The sequence below is a fragment of the Seriola dumerili genome, unplaced genomic scaffold (assembly GCF_002260705.1).
Source record: "Seriola dumerili isolate Sdu_G_001 unplaced genomic scaffold, Sdu_1.0 BDQW01000811.1, whole genome shotgun sequence".
Taxonomy (NCBI): Eukaryota; Metazoa; Chordata; class Actinopteri; order Carangiformes; family Carangidae; genus Seriola; species Seriola dumerili.
Window position 1 is genome coordinate 857,129 of NW_019175066.1, and position 17,476 is coordinate 874,604.

The window sequence follows — 17,476 nt, forward strand, 5'->3', positions numbered from 1 at the left end:
ACAATCCTGACAAATGCTCCAACCAACTGTACAAACCTTAAAAATAAATAAATAAATAAAATGACAGAAATGACAAGCAGTTTATCATCTCATTTAAAAAATTGGGACCCTGAAATGTTTGACACGTTACATGAAAAATGACAGAATAATTTTAAATTGCGTAATCCTTTCAGCTCTATTTGAAAAACATAGATCATAATTTGTGGTTCGCTTACATTGTTATGGACAAAGCAATGAGACGGGAAATTATTTTTAGGGACCGCGGCAATTTTTTTCCAAATCAAATTTTTCTTTTCATTGTTTCACTCTTCGCCGAATTTCTCAAGTGAAACGTCCTTGTGGTTGAATTCTTCCAAAAGACAAACATGTTCAGCTGGGGTAAACGGGGCTGAGCGGTCGGTTGGATGCGGGTCCTTGGTCGGCCATTTTTTACTTTGAAAGAAATTTTATTTACCCAGAATTCATTGCACCACAGTCCGGTTTAAGATACTCAAGAAATAAAGGGCTTTGCGCAATTTAGACGTTTATCTGTTACATCTAAGATAAAGTCAAAGTCTATATTTGTAAAACCGTCCAAGCAACTGAACCGAGATCTTTCAGACACGAAGCGGTTAAACGGTTAGTGTCTGACCGTCAACTGCGACACATCAGCTCATTCCAGTCAGAACGTGAACGTGACTGGAATTAGTTTGTCAGTGACGTAGATAACGGCCAGACACGAAGAGGCTCAACGGTTAGGATTTTTTTCATACAAATATCGGACAAATAATGTGGCTTGTTGTTGGTTAATTAAAGTTGAACAGAAGTTGAGGAAGTCTTTGCCCCTTTTTATTGAGGTGAGTGAAATTCTGTGATATAAGTTGGCACTCTCGCCATACCTGGCTTGCTAGGGTTAGCGTTAACCCTTAACCAGCTAATAGCCAGTCTATGAATTAGCGTTGGGTTAGCCTCCGAGCTAGACGCCTAGCTGTGCTAACAATGCTAACGGGAGTAAATGCTTGCCATAGTTATTGATCCGACATGAACCGAAGTCTCGGCTCTACACACACTCAACATATTTGCCCATTTCTGAATTAGCCGGGAGTTAGTCAGACACTGCCAAAATGGCGGCGGCGGAGCAGCTTCAAACCCGTTTCACCAGAAACCTACGCTTGAAGTCATAGAGGCTACATCTATCTTTAACAGTCTGTGGTTATTAGCATTTTGGAAGAAACAGGACTGATGTTTGTCTTCGTGTAAATGTGTGCTGCTGTTGGTGCTTTCATGCTGACAGTAGAAACTAAACTGAGTCTCGACGCGGCGGTGCAGGTGTCTGTTGACGTGGGAACAATCAGCTTCACCTCCTTTTTATTTTCTCTGTATTGTGAGCTCAAACCGCAGCAAGTCGACAGATATCGGTGAATTCCTGCTGGAGTCTGTGTCGTGGAGGGCATCTCACCGCCGTCTTGTTCAGATCAGAAACGCTTTAACAGCAGCACAATTCAGCTGTCATCTGAACACAGAGCTGCTCTCTGATCTGCCAGTTAACCTGAGTGAACCTGACGCTTTATGAGACACTGACAGGGTGAAGGTGTGAGGATCAGCTGTTCAAACAGTCTTCATATTAACTCTGAGAGCCCTGCAGAGACTCGACAGAAACCCAAGCACAATCCAGGGTCTCTCACCTTTAGTAAGGCTGTGGGGAAAAAACAATTTCACGTAAAGATTGGAAGTTGTAAATTTGTTTATGTGATGTGAAGATTAGTATTTGTTGTACTCCTGCTCCTTTTCCTCATATTTCCTGCTTTTGGCTTTTCTTTCTTTTTATTCTTTCTCTCTTGACTGTTTTTTAGTGTCAGCATCTTCGGATTTCATTCTCCCACCAATTAGAGCTCGCTTCATGTCTCTGCAGTCCAACTACACAGAAGAAGTAACCTGAGTTGGTCTCAGGACTAGGTGTGTTTTGATAAAGTGGCCTGTAGGCGGTGCTGTTACCCAAGTCTTTCATGCACTTACTCAAGAGCAAAAGGACATCGTTTTGTGTGCTTTTATTTCATATTTAGCATCTTTCCCAAGAGCCCATCATCCATCATGACCTCCAGAGGGCCCTGACCTCCAAGTTAAGAATCATGGGAGAAACATATTTATAAAAATATAATATGAGACTTAATGAGAAAAATAAAGTCCTTAACTTATTTCTTATTATTATTATTTCTTACCTGGTGTTCACACACCTAACATTAAAGTTACAGTCACAAATTTACAGCAGAAGTGTAACTGAATAAATAATCATCCAGTAATATACATATAAATATAACACAGAATTGAGGCAGTTTGCCTAATTAGTACCTTTTACTTTTAATACTCTCAGTTCATAATAATACCTCTGTGCTTTTACTTAAGTAGGCTTTTGAATGCAGGACCTTTATAATGTAGTGTCACTGTGATGCTGCTACTTTTTCTTAATTAGAATATCTCAGCACCTTTTCTACCACCGCTGCATCCTAACTCACTATTCATTCATGGTGTCGGATTGAATACGTCCTAACGGATGTAAGACCAAGAGTTGCCCAGCAGATGGCAGCATTATATCTGCAGCAAGTGGGTTCCCTTCTCACTCTCATAATGATCATTAACATTATTTGTATATTGTGTATTCTGTAAAAAACAACAACAGTAAGTTAGATTTGATTAATTAAAAGCACATTAATTTTAATTTTAACAGTTAGAAAATTGAAACTAATTTAAATAAATTGTAACTGGTGAACAACATACACAGGTACACAGACTCATGATTTCCTGTAACTGCAGAGGGGAGGAGTCATTAAAACTGCAGGTGTTCAGTAGGTTCAGATGCCATTTTAACTGGACAAAGCAGGAGGAGAGAAACTGAAGACTGAGGCAGGTGAGTGTTAACACAACATTATTGTTTTGTATATTTTTTTGGGGGGGCTTTTTATGCCTTTATCATAGCACAGTAGAGAGAGACAGGAAATGGGGAGGCAGAGAGAGAGGGGGAATGACATGCAGTAAAGGGCCGTCCGATGCAGGATTCAAACCGACTGTGGCGAGGACCGTGGCCTCTACATATGGGGCACCTGCTCTACCCACTGCGCCACTTAATGCCCCAACATTATTGTTTTACTGTCAAAGTGTCTGAGTCAGATTGTCCCTGTGGACTGTGGAAGGAAGAAGAGTCATACATAGTAAGTCTGTCCGTCCGTCCCATTCTCGTGGACATGATATCTCAGTAACGCCTTGACAGAACCTCAAACTTGTCACAAACATTCACTTGGACTCAAAGATTATGTGATTAGATTTTGGTGGTCAAAGGTTAAGGTGACCTCACTGGCGACCCTTGATAAACATGGATGTAATTTAAAACTAGTCTCAGCGGCGGAGGCATACAACTGCGAAGCAGTAATTCTAGTTTTTGTTTGGTATTTTTGGGTGTGACGGTAGAACAGACTGGTTTGTCCTGATTCTTGTGTCTTATCTCACAGTCAGTGTTACTGGTTTCCCTCTCAGACTGACTGAAGTCCTGAAGATGAGTGTTTGTGTGGAGGAAGAGGAGGACAGAGCAGAGTCTCCAGGATCCATCTGTCCATCGACAAAGAGTGACAAGTCAAATGACAATCCTCCAGACTTCAGTACTGAACCTGGACCCACAGACTCACAGTAAGAGACCTGCTACAGACCTGTGAACCTCCAAACTGTCTCTGTAACAGTGTTCAGTGTGTTGAGCTGCTGCAGTCGACGTCACTGGAACAGAAAATAATTTCTTCCTGGTTCTTCTGTCTCATCAGTGTGTTGATACTGGCTGCTTGTTTCTTGTGAAATGATCTGATCAAAGATCATATTTTTCCTGCAGCTGATGAACATGACTGATTTACAGAGTTCAGTAATTAAAGGGCCGTGGTGGAGGAGAGAAGCAGCTACAGAAGGAGGGAGCAGTGTGTTGGTGAACCTTGATGAGCTGGATCTAACAGAGTTCAGAGACTTTGCAAGATGAAGACTTTTACAGGCTGAATGATGAGCTTCACTGTGCACAGTTAGTCTGTTTGGTAGAAACTACAGTGAGCAGCTGTTTCAGAAAGTGGCAGAGTTTTTTAAACATGAGCCTCCTCTCACCTTTGTATCACTCTGCTTCTCTAGAGCTGATGTGAGACAGGTCATCAACAGCTGGAGACCGACACATTTAATGACTGACTGACACAATAGTGTTTATGGATGCTGGTGTGTTGCTTCCATCCTTCAGTACAGTGTGTGGTGCTGGATGGTGACGTCAGTGTAGACTTCCCACAATGCAGGGCTGTCACTGACAACTATTTTTCTATAGATTAGTCCATCGACTATTTTTCCAATTAGTCAATCAATCTTAATGATTAATGTTCCTCCAGAAAATCTAAATGACTCACTAGTACAGTCAGTCAACGTAGAAGGAGCCAGATTCAGGGCTAAACATTTGCTCAAACACTTATTCAATGTTAATTCTAAGGCAGCAGATGATTTGAAAATAAATATATGGCGGTTAATAGTGACTTTTTTACTTTTTAATACATTTGTAAACATGTCTTGAATTCTGTTTTGACTTTGTCATTATGGAGAATTGAGGGAAGACCGATGAGGGAAAATGAATTTAAATGATTGTGGCATAAAACTAAAACACTAGTGAAGACGTCAGAAGACTTTCTGAACTCTAATGGGAGAATAAACCACAGACAGACTCAGGTGATTTCCTGTAACTGCAGAGAGGAGGAGCAGATGAAAGTGTTCAAAGTTCGGGTGTTCAGAGTTCAGATGCCATTTTAACTGTCGGAGCAGAAGGAGGGAAACTGAAGACTGACGCAGGTGAGTGTTTAAACATTATTATTATTTTACTGTCAAAGTCTCAGAGTCAGTTTGTCCCTGTGGAGGGAAGAAGAGTCACAGTGAACTTCTGTCCACACAAAGACACTGAGAGGAGAGGAGGGAACAACATGAGGTGTGGCACTTCCAGTTCACTGCGTCACAATCATCAGTTTGACTTGACACTGTAATGAGCTGAATAATACACATGAAAACTGAGCAGGGTTATTATACTGTACACTCTGTTAAAGTGTGTGTGTGTGTCTCATCTCACAGTCAGTGTTACTGGTTTCCCTCTCAGACTGACTGAAGTCCTGAAGATGAGTGTTTGTGTGGAGGAAGAGGAGGACAGAGCAGAGTCTCCAGGATCCATCTATCCGTCGATGAAGAGAGACTGGTCCAAAGAAAAACCTCCAGACTTCAGTACTGAACCTGGACTCTCAGACTCACAGTAAGAGACCTGCTACAGACCTGTGAACCTCCAAACTGTCTCTGTAACAGTGTTCAGTGTGTTGAGCTGCTGCAGTCGACGTCACTGGAACAGAAAATAATTTCTTCCTGGTTCTTCTGTCTTATCAGTGTGTTGATACTGGCTGCTTGTTTCTTGTGAAATGATCTGATCAAAGATCATATTTTTCCTGCAGCTGATGAACATGACTGATTTACAGAGGCCAGTAATTAAAGGGGAGTTTTTACAGATTCACGTCTTCAGCAGGAACCAATGAGCTCAGAGCTGAGAGCCACAGACAGAGGAGGGAAGAGTTGAAAGACGGAAGAACACACTGTTGTTGTCAAGAACAAAAATGAATGCTCCTTTAATGACACACCAGACTGTCTTTACCATGTGTCTGCAGATGTAACTGCCACACTGTGTGTTTGTCCACTGTGTTTGTCAGTGAAGTTGTGTCATGGACAGATGAAGCAGCAGCAGGATGTGGTGTTTGCTGTAGTCACAATAATCAGAAACACAGAGGCCTCCTTGTGTGAGATGAAGCTGAACTCAAGGGAAAGGATCAATATGGAGAAGAAGAGCAGACACATCAGCAGCTGTTTGTTTTAGTCCTGATGTTTTGTCTTCATGTCTCTTTTCCCTGGGCTGCAGGAGGAGGACTGTTGACCAGGTACATCCAGATGTTGACACAGTGGAGCTGAGGTTGAGGATACAGATGCTGAGCAGTGGCAGTTTCTGATCCTCTCCTCTCACCTTTGTATCACTCTGCTTCTCTAGAGCTGATGTGAGACAGGTCATCAACAGCTGGAGACCGACACATTTAATGACTGACTGACACAACAGTGTTTATGGATGCTGGTGTGTTGCTTCCATCCTTCAGTGCAGTGTGTGGTGCTGGATGGTGACGTCAGTGTAGACTTCCCACAATGCCTCTGTAATCAGAGAATTGATCAGTGATCGATGTGAAATGAATAAAAACATGTTTGTGTTTGCAGAGGTCAGAACCACAGACTGAGAGCAGAGTCTCCAGGATCCATCTGTCCGTCTATGAAGAGTGATGGGTCCAAAGAGCTTAATCCTCCAGTCTTCAGTGATGAACCTGGACCCTCAGACTCACAGTAAGAGACTGTTTCTACTGTAAACTGAGCTGAAGATGATTCAGTTATTAGAAACGTGAAGGAAACAGGGAGAAACCAGGAGCCACATCCATAAAACTCTGTGTAGGTTCACAACCAAACCTCAGAGACAGAAACATGCACACACACTCTTTTCATCAGATTTATAAAGCACAGCGTTTCTTTCTCTTTTCCTTCTTTCTTTTCTTCTTATAGCACCAATTCACAACTGAAGTTATCTCAAGGCACTTTCCAAATAGAGCAGGTCTAGACCTTCTCTTTATAATATTATTTACAGAGACCCAACAATTCGTCCTCATGTTACTGTTTCATCAACCTCAGTCAGTGTGAGAGTTGGTGCACCAACACCAGCCTGATCGCCACCTCCACAGTTCCCATAGATGGATTCAGACACGCCCACAATCAGCTGATTTCATAAAAACAGCTGTGTGTGCTCCACCAGTCTGTAGACCTGTCAGTGAACAGAAGGACAGAGAAGAAACACAGTGTCTCCATGTTGGAGGTGACACTTTAATGATTTACACGTCTGAGCCTTGAAGCTGAAGTCACAGTAAAGATTCAAGCAGCAGATACAGAGACACTTTTATTTTGAAAAGGACCAGGTCTTCATTCAGCTCTCCACTCGTCTTCCTCTACTTTCTCTCTCTCTCCTCCTCTGGTCTCTGCCCTCAGGCTGGCTCATGTTACTGAAGCCCCGCCCTCTTGAGGTTGCAAACCAATCAGAACACAGATGTCGACCTGTGACAGTGACATGTTAGTGATAAAGAAATGTCTTCACAGAGAGAAGAGGAGAGGTGTCTCTGTGGAGGAGCAGCTGTCCAGCTGTGCTCTGTGTCAGGACGTCCTGAAGGATCCAGTCTCTACCAGCTGTGGACACTGGTTCTGCAGAAAGTGCTTCACCTCATACTGGGACCAGTCTGGTTCTTCAGGAGACTCCTCCTGTCCCCAGTGTGGACAAAGACCCAGAACAAGACCTGGACTGCAGACAGCCAGTCAGACCAGCACTGAACAAAGTGAGACTGAACATCTGTATGATGATGTCATCATTCTGAAACCAGGACCTGTTGTTTTATACAGAGTCATTTGTTACATCACACAGCATCGACATTTAAGATGATTATAAATACCACAACATTAAAATCTTTTCTTTGTTGTCTTTAGTTTTTCTGCAGCTGATGAAAATAATCATCAGATTCTCAGATTCTCTTTCTTCAGTCTGACGTTGTCTCTTCTCTTTCAGCAGATAGTGGTCTGCAGGAGGTTTTAGATCAACATAAGATCAGTCTGAGGAGCAGATGTGAACATGTGACTGAAGGAACTGATGGAACAGGAAGTGGAACCCTCCTCAACAGGATCTACACTGAGCTCCACATCACAGAGGGACAGAGTGAAGAGGTTAATACCCAACATGAGGTGAGGCAGCTGGAGACAACTTCCAAGATGGAGACCCTCCATGACGCTCCAATCAGGTGCCACGACATCTTTAAAGTCTTACCTGACCAACAGAGAGAAGACGTCTCTAAAGTCTTACCTGACCAACAGAGAGAAGACGTCTCTAAAGTCTCACCTGACCAACAGAGAGAAGACGTCTCTAAAGTCTCACCTGACCAACAGAGACCCATCAGAGTGGTTCTGACCAATGGCATCGCTGGCGTTGGAAAAACCTTCTCAGTGCAGAAGTTCTCTCTGGACTGGGCAGAGGGCTCGGAGAACCAAGATGTCAGTCTGCTGGTTCTGCTTTCGTTCAGGGAGCTGAACCTGATCAGAGATCAGCAGTACAGTCTTCTCAGGCTGCTCCATGTTTTCCATCCAACATTACAGAAGGTCACAGCAGAGCAGCTCGCTGTCTGTAAAGTTCTGTTCATCTTTGACGGCCTGGATGAAAGCAGACTGTCACTGGATTTCAACAACAGGGAGGTTGTGTCTGATGTCACACAGGAGTCATCAGTCAACGTGCTGCTGACAAACCTCATCAGGGGGAATCTGCTTCCCTCGGCTCTCGTCTGGATAACTTCCAGACCTGCGGCGGCCAATCAGATCCCTCCTACATGTGTGGACAGGGTAACAGAAGTACGAGGCTTCACTGACGCCCAGAAGGAGGAGTACTTCAGGAGGAGATCCAGTGATGAAGAGCTGTCCAGCAGAATCATCTCACACATCAAGACGTCCAGGAGCCTCCACATCATGTGTCAAGTCCCAGTCTTCTGCTGGATCACTGCTACAGTTCTGGAGCACATGTTGACCACAGACCAGAGAGGAGAGCTGCCCCAGACCCTGACTGACCTGTTCTCACACTTCCTGCTGGTTCAGACACAGAGGAAGAAGAACAAGTACCATGAGGGACGTGAGACGAGTCCACAGGAGCTGACGGAGGCTGACGGGGAAGTTCTTCTGAAGCTGGGGAGGCTGGCGTTTGAACATCTGGAGAAAGGAAACATCATGTTCTACCAAGAAGACCTGGAGCAGTGTGGTCTCGATGTCACAGAGGCCTCGGTGTACTCAGGACTTTGTACTGAGATCTTCAGAAGAGAGAGTGTGATCTTCCAGAAAACAGTCTACTGCTTTGTTCATCTGAGCGTTCAGGAGTTTCTGGCTGCAGTCTACATGTTCCACTGTTACACCAACAGGAAGACAGAGGTCCTGGAGAACTTCCTGGGGAAACAACATGTTGATTTAACCCTGGATGTCTTCCTGAGGGCAGCCATGGAGAAATCCCTCAAAAGTAAAAATGGTCACCTGGACCTGTTTGTCCGCTTCCTTCATGGCCTCTCTCTGGAGTCCAACCAGAGACTCTTAGGAGGTCTGCTGGGTCAGACAGAGAACAGTCCAGAAACCATCCAGAGAGCCATCAACAACCTGAAGAAGATGAACAGAGATGATATCTCTCCTGACAGAAGCATCAACATCTTCCACTGTCTGATGGAGATGAAGGATCACTCAGTTCATCAGGAGATCCAAGAGTTCCTGAAGTCAGAGAACAGATCAGAGAAGAGACTCTCTGAGATCCACTGCTCAGCTCTGGCCTACATGCTGCAGATGTCAGAGGAGGTTCTGGAGGAGTTGGACCTGAAGAAGTACAACACATCATTGGAGGGACGACGGAGACTGATCCCAGCTGTGAGGAACTGCAGAAAGGCTGGGTGAGTCCAGACATGATCATTATAATTATTGATCAGTGGATTAGATTAGTGGTTGAATCAAGTTCAGATAAACACAGTTTTCATTTCTTCTCATGAAGTTGTGTTTTTTTCTGGAGGTGTTGTAAAAGCTGTGAGCTCCAACATGTAGATTCTTCAGTTGGTTGTGATTGTTGCTGTTAAATGAATTAAAACAGTTATTTTGTTTATTTGTATTAATTATTAGATGCTTCATTTATTTGTTCTGTGTTGTTTTGACTTTTGGTTTTATTCAAACCTGATGAAACAAATTAAAGCAGGACTCCACTGATCTTACACCTCAGTGTGTTTCCAGGTGTTTCCAGGTGTTGGTTAGTACGACTGCACATGAACCTTTAGTGTCTCCAGAGGGAGCTGTGTGCAGTCTGATAAATGTCCTCAGGTGAGCTCACCTGAGTCAGTGTGGGCGGAGTCTGAAGAGTTAGAAAGAAGTGAAGCACAGACACAGTAAAGTTGTGATGAGCAGGTTCTAGCAGGTGTTTAGTGAAGTTTGTCTAAGACCTGAATCATTTTCCAGAGATGACTGAAGTCATGATGAGCATGGAGGATGTTCGGGGGAGCCTCCCTCCCTTTAAATCACATGACACAAAAACAGTCTGCTCTAATTAAAGCTGCTACTTTCCACTGTTTAATTCTCCACAGTGAGTGTGTGAGTTTCTCTGAACAGCAGCAGCTGTGGTGACAACAAACACTGATGGGATAATGGTTCATGATCAAACATAATGTAACAGCTGCACAGGTAGAGAGAAGTCATCATCAGTGAGTGACTCAGTCCTGTCATTTACCAACATCATCTATTTAAAGTTCACACACATTAACATGAGCCTCCATAAACTACTGGTCACACCAGACCAAGAGTGGAGATTTAAACCTGAGTGTATTGAACTGATCAAGAGTGTGATTTATTGATTATTGAACAGTCTTTTCAGTGTCATGGTGGAGCTTTAAAGTCTTTCCATATATTGTGTTCAATGAGACAGAAAGTCACAGGTGTTTTCTCTCTTGTTGCTGTAGAGGAGTCGTATCAGGAAATGTTCAGCTTCAGACAGGAACACAGGTCTGAGTATATCAGAGCAGAATGGAGGATTCAGCCTTCTTATACACACCAAAGGTCAACGTCATGTTTCCTGATGACAGTCTGTGAAAACCATGCAGCAAACACAGATTAGATTGAATTGTTCACTGAGCTGAACTCAGAAGAAATGTTCTGGAGTCAGTTTAAAAACAGTGGACAGTAAAAATGTTCTTCTCAACAACATGTCTTCATTCTGACTCTGGATCAAATCACATGATGAAGAATAAACGTGACGTCATTTTCCCTCCTTCATCTGCAAAACAAAGATTCACATTAAAACTCTGCAGGTCTGAGAGAGTGATGAGGATTATTGTTTCATGTCAAACACAGTGAGAGAAGATGAGCTGAACCCCAGATGTGAAGAGCAGATGTTCATCACATCATCGTGTTGTGTCATCATATGCATCCACGGTATTTTTATTACAAATTCAATCTGATTTTATTCTAACAGATCTTATATTTTCTCTCATCACAGACTTTCTTATTGTGAACTCTCAGAGACTCACTGTGAAGTCGTGGCCTCAGCTCTGAAGTCCAACCCCTCCCATCTGAGAGAACTGGACCTGACTGGAAACGACCTGGAGGATTCAGGAGTGAAGCTTCTGTCTGCTGCACTGGAGAGTCCAAACTGTAGACTGGAGACTCTGAGGTCAGTTCACTGACTGGAGCTGTTGTGGTTTTGTGTCTGTATTCAGTTCAAATGTTTTAAGGTTCAGTTTTTCATTGGTTGAGGATTTAAACAGTAAACTGGAGAAGACAAAGGACTCTTTGTTGTTATTACTACAAGAAGAAGGTGAAACCAGTTGTAATGTTTGTGATATAGATCAGTAGAGAAGTTGCATCATTTTTTAAAATTGTTTTAATTTTAAAATAAGACACTTGATGAAAATCAAACACAGACTCACAGATCTTCTGCTGCTGCTGATTTGAATTTGACAGAAGCTGCATCTGCCTTCCACACAAACATTTCACCAAGCTGAAGTCACATAAGTGATGATTATGAACAACAACTTCAGATTTGAGATTTCTGGAAAAATAAAAGATTTCTATGGTTCCAATTTATTTCCAAGTTATTCTTGAAAACAGTTCTAAATGACTGTTCTGTTTTTATGGCACAATCATTTGAAGCCACAGACCTTCAGACTGCAACACTAACCAAATTAAAGCAGGGCCGGTAGCAGAGGAGGGAAAGTGTAGAAAAGAAGAAACTCTGCTTGAGGGAAGTGTGGGACATGGAGGCAGGTAGGATTGGAATTCATGTTCTTCCATCTCTCCAAAATCAGTCAACATGTTTTTTATGTTCAGGTGTGGCTTAATTTCAAAATGTTGTATCAGGGGTTAAAACAAACCTGTCTCAAGGGCTACACACCTGGAGACATCACCAGGTGTCTCCCAGCAGCCACTAAGAGTAAGAGCTCAGAGGAAAACTCACTGGAGGCAAAATGGAAACAAGATTGACATCAACTGTATTTTTATTATGAATTAAATCTGATTTTATTCTAACAGATTTCATATTTTCTCTGATCACAGACTTAGTGGTTGTGGACTCTCAGAGTCTCACTGTGAAGTCGTGACCTCAGCTCTGAAGTCCAACCCCTCCCACCTGAGAGAACTGGACCTGAGTCACAACAAGAACCTGCAGGATTCAGGAGTGAAGGGTCTGTGTGGTTTTCTGGAGAGTCCAGACTGTAGACTGGAGACTCTGAGGTCAGACTCCATGTTTTATTTGTGTGCTGAGATGAATGTGATGTGAAAGTTGTGTTGAGTCATGATGATCCACAATAACAGAAGGACAAAGTCCCTCTACTCATTTTAGACAAAGATCATTGATTAGGACATATCTGATCGATTATCAATCATTTTATCTACTTCTTTTATTCTTTATTCAGATTGGAGGGCTGCAGTTTGTCAGAGATCAGCTGTTCTTCTCTGGTCTCAGCTCTGAAGTCCAACCCCTCCCATCTGAGAGAACTGGACCTGAGTCACAACAAGAACCTGCAGGATTCAGGAGTGAAGGGTCTGTGTGGTTTTCTGGAGAGTCCAGACTGTAGACTGGAGACTCTGAGGTCAGTTCACTGACTGTTACTGTTGTAGATCTTATATCTTTATCCCACAACTGAAGCTGATTTATCTTCACACAGAACTTGAATCAATTGATTTAATGAATGAACAACATTTTAAATATTTGTTGTCTCATGTTTCCAGTTGTTCTTCTCTTCTCTGTGTGTGTGTGTGTGTGTGTGTGTGTGTGTGTGTGTGTGTGTGTGTGTGTGTGTGTGTGTGTGTNAATGGCATCAATGCCTTCATCATCCAGGAACTGCCTACACACTGTGGCCACATGAGGCCGGGCGTTGTCCTGCACCAGGAGGAACCCAGGCCCACTGCACCAGCGTCAGATCTGACAGTCACTCTGAGGATTTCATCCCAGTACCTAACCCAGTACCGTTGGCTATGACATGGAGGTCTGTGAGACTCTCCAAGGATCTGCCTCCCCAGACCATCACTGACCCACGGCCAAACCGCTCGTGCTGGATGATGTTACAGGCAGCACAATGTTCACCACGGCGGCGTCTCCAGACTCTTTCACGCCTGTCACATGTGCTCAGTGTGAACCTGCTCTCATCTGTGAAGAGAACGGGCACCAATGGCGGACCTGCCAATCCTGGTGTTCTCTGGTGAATGCCAGTGGAGCTGCACGGTGCTTGGCTATGACAGGTCCCACTAGAGAACATCAGGTCCTCATGTCGCCCTCATGGAGTCTGTTTCTGACAGTTTGGTCAGACACATTCACACCAGCAGCCTGCTGGAGGTTGTTTTGTAGGGCTCTGTCACTGCTCCTCCTGTTCCTCCTCACACAAAGCAGCAGGTACCGGTCCTGCTGCTGGGTTGATACTCTTCTTCGGCCCGGTCCAGCTCTCCTCGTGTAATGGCCGGTCTCCTGGTATCTCCTTCATCCTCTTGAGATTGTGATGACACAGCAAACCTTCTTGTGATCACACGTTTGGATGAGCCATCCTGGAGGAGCTGGACTACCTGTGCAACCTGATTGTGCTGCAGGTCCCGCCTCATGCTCCCAGTAGTTACAAGGACACCAGCAAAACACAAAACTAGAGAAGAATCAGTGAGGAAGGATCAGGAGAGAGCAACTGTCTGTGGCCACCACATGTAAAACCATTCCCTTTTGGAGGTTGTCTTGCTTTTGCCTCCATTGCACCTGTTGTCACTTTCCTTTGCACCAAAGCAGGTGAAACTGATTCACATTCTTCCTAAATGGACAGATTGATATTTGTTTGTGAGGTGAAAGGATAGGGCCAGCTCCCTCTAGGGTTTTAGCAGTAAGCAGGATGGTGTGTTGGTCAGGACACAGGAAGGAAGGTGAGGAGATGTAATTCTTTATCAATCTGCTTCAGGCTCCAGCAGGGTTTATTGTTGGACACTCAGTATTGCCATCAGTCTGGAATAACAGTAAATCACCATCAGACACTGGTATCTTAGCAACAGAACACAGAGTAATTACTTAAGTTATTATTAAAGAAATGTCCATATTTATATGTTTATCAAATACACGACTTATATCCTTTCTGATACAAACTATATGAATATGCAGGGCAAGGTCCTTTAACATAACATACATGCAGGATTTCACAAAGTAAGAGTATAATATTAATAGTGACCCAGACTGACAATATACAAATGAGAATATAATGATCCAGTTCAGTCATGAATCAAAGTGTTGTAGTCAGTTTTTAGTCCAACGTGTCTGATCAGATATTGATTCTGTATTGACAGACTGTTCTGAGGTCAGCAGCAGCTGATGAATCTATGTTGACATGAAGAGGTGTATGAATGTTGTGCTGACATTTGGATGATGTGTGTAGAAGGCTGACATGATGATGATCCACAATAACAGAAGGACAAAGTCCCTCTACTCATTTTAGACAAAGATCATTGATTAGGACATATCTGATCCATTATCAATCATTTAATCTACTTCTTTTATTCTTTATTCAGATTGGAGCGCTGCAGTTTGTCAGAGATCAGCTGTTCTTCTCTGGCCTCAGCTCTGAAGTCCAACCCCTCCCATCTGAGAGAACTGGACCTGAGACTCAACAAGAACCTGCAGGATTCAGGAGTGAAGGAGCTGCATGATCTCATGGAGAGTCCAGACTGTAGACTGGAGACTCTGAGGTCAGTGGGGGNATCTGTCCAGAGGTTTGGTTTGAATATTTTCAGGTCTGTGAGCTTCCAGCTCAGTGTTCACTCCAACACGTTAACATGAGAGCTGAGAGGAAGCAGGCTACGCTACACAGCTGCTGCACATCTGGTCTGAACAGGACTGAAGTCCCTGCTGCATCACTGACTGACAGCTGCTGAAGTCTCTGAGATTCATCATCTCTGCTCTTCTTCTTCTTCTCTACAGCTGGAGGTGATCTGTCTACAGAGAGTAAAGAGGAGAGGAGAGCTTCATCCAGCAGTGACTGACAGAGGAATCAGAAGAAGTGGAGATGACTCTCAGTGCTGAAACACACACTTCCTGTTTGTGTTGCTCTCAACAGTCTGAGCTTCACAAAGAGGGACTTTCAGTGTAAAATGACTTTAACTCTGAAGATGAGTTTGACTCAGACGGTTGAAGCCTCGTGTTCTTCAGCTGAACTTTAGGAGATATTATTGTAGGAGGAACATGTTGTTGTTATCCTCCATCTCTTCATTAATGTTGTGACCAACAGCTCTGTCAGTGAGTAAATAGACATGTGACGTGTTTTCAGACAGGCTGTCCATTATAATGTAGAGTCAACAAGTATCATTGCTTTAATTCATCTTTAATTAACTCACATTTTAATGTCACACTAATCCTTGATTTATTTATTTATTGACATACTTTATTGTGTTCCATTTTTATATGTCATATTAAGACACAACTATTTTAGAGCACATTTTTATGGCATGTTATGCAATGACATTTTTTCTGATATCCCAATGTTTGGCACATTTTTAGCGCAAACTATATATAAGATTTTCTGACTCATTACACTGACGTTTTTAATGGACATTTTGGAACATGCTAACAATTATACACTAATTTCATATTGTGGCATATTTTGATGAATTTGTATACTTTGACATATCTTTGAATCAATCAGTCAGACTTCATTACTTTTCATAACATAACACAGTGCTTTACACAACAGCAGAGGAAACACCAAAGGCAGCATAAAAACTAAAAGATTCAGAATTGCAAATTAAAAATTCAGATCAACAAAATAAGACTAATAGGAAAGTGTGTGCTGTTCTTCCCTGTGGTGTGTTCGGGAAGCAGCATCAGGGTTATGGAAACCAACAGACTAAAAAAGCTGGTGAGGAACGCCAACTCTGTTATTTAGCAGTCTGGAGGCGGGGTCGGCAGGAGGATGAGGGAATAAAATCTCCTAGACAACCCCTCCCATTTCTTCTGTGATGAGCTCCAGCAGAGTGTAAGACGGAGTGATTGAGGCGCTCCTCTGTGCCAACAGCCATCGAGCTGTACAACAGCACCAATGCCCCACCATCCACCCAGACATTTGAATTATGTGTTTGTCAATACATCTACTTTGGACACTTGAGACACCTGAACACTTTAAATACCTGTTGTGGTCATTTGGTTAATGCCTCTTTACATAATGTTTGATTTTTTTCAGAAGCTTTAAATACATGTGCAGGTGTTTCCTCATTTGTTGTTTTGACCAGTTGTTTGCCGATTTTGTTTGTTGTATGTTGTTTTGTTTGGTGTTGTATTTCTATCTGTGCTGTTTTCCTGCTGCTGTGAACACGCAAATTTCTCGCCAAGTGATTAATAAAAATTTTATTTTATCTAACTGTACTGTGTTTGATTTTTATGACTTAAAAAACTATTACATGCAAAGGCACATTTTCTATGGCATACTGTCCTATGAATATTTGACTTTTAATGCCTTACTATACTATGATGTTTTTGTAACTTTTTATGCCTTACTATAGTCTGACTTTTTATGGCTTTTTATTCGATGACATTTTTATGACTTTTTATGGCTTACTACACTATGACTTTTTTAAACCTCACTATACTATGATGTTATTATGACTTTTCATGCCTCACTATACTATGACGTTTTTATGACTTTTTATACCTCACTATACTATCACTTTTTTATGCCTTCCATTACTATGTTTTCACAACTTTTTATTCCTAACTGTACTATGACGTTTTTAAGACTTTTCATGCCTTACCATACTATGACTTTTTCATGACTTTTTATGCCTTAATATACTATGACGTTTTTATGCCTTACTATACTACGATTTCTTTGTTCCTCACTATACTATGACGTTATGACTTTTTTATGCCTGACTATACTGTGACTTTTTTGTGACTCACTATACTATGACGTTTTTATGGCTTTTTATGCCTTACTACACTATGACGTTTTTATGCCGTACTATACTATGACATTTTTATGCCTGACTATACTGTGACTTTTTCATGACTTTTTATGCCTTACTATACTATGACGTTTTTATGCCATACTATACTATGATTTTTTATGAGTTTCTATGCCTTACTATACTGGGACTTTTTCATGACTTATTATGCCTTACTATACTATGGCTTTTTATGCCTTACTATACGATGACTTTTTTTGCCTTAGTATACTGTGACATTTTTATGCCCTACTACACTATGACTTTTTCATGACTTATTATGCTTTAATATAACCATGACTTTTTAAGACTTTTCATGCCTTACTATACTATGACTTGTTTATGCCTTACTATACTATGACATTTCATGACATTT

The 17,476-nt window shown here is 42.3% G+C and overlaps 1 protein-coding gene across 1 annotated transcript; it reads left to right on the plus strand.

Moving 5' to 3' along the window:
• Positions 1-2,852: 2,852 nt before the first annotated feature.
• On the plus strand, positions 2,853-16,234 carry LOC111237132 (NACHT, LRR and PYD domains-containing protein 3-like; the record flags this gene model as incomplete). Its single annotated transcript, XM_022766108.1, has 9 exons — positions 2,853-2,884; positions 3,483-3,657; positions 7,195-7,427; positions 7,655-9,554; positions 11,141-11,314; positions 12,196-12,372; positions 12,555-12,731; positions 14,677-14,855; positions 16,155-16,234. Coding segments are annotated over exons 2-9 (3,051 nt in total), but the record flags the coding sequence as incomplete, so codon positions are not given.
• Positions 16,235-17,476: the final 1,242 nt, after the last annotated feature.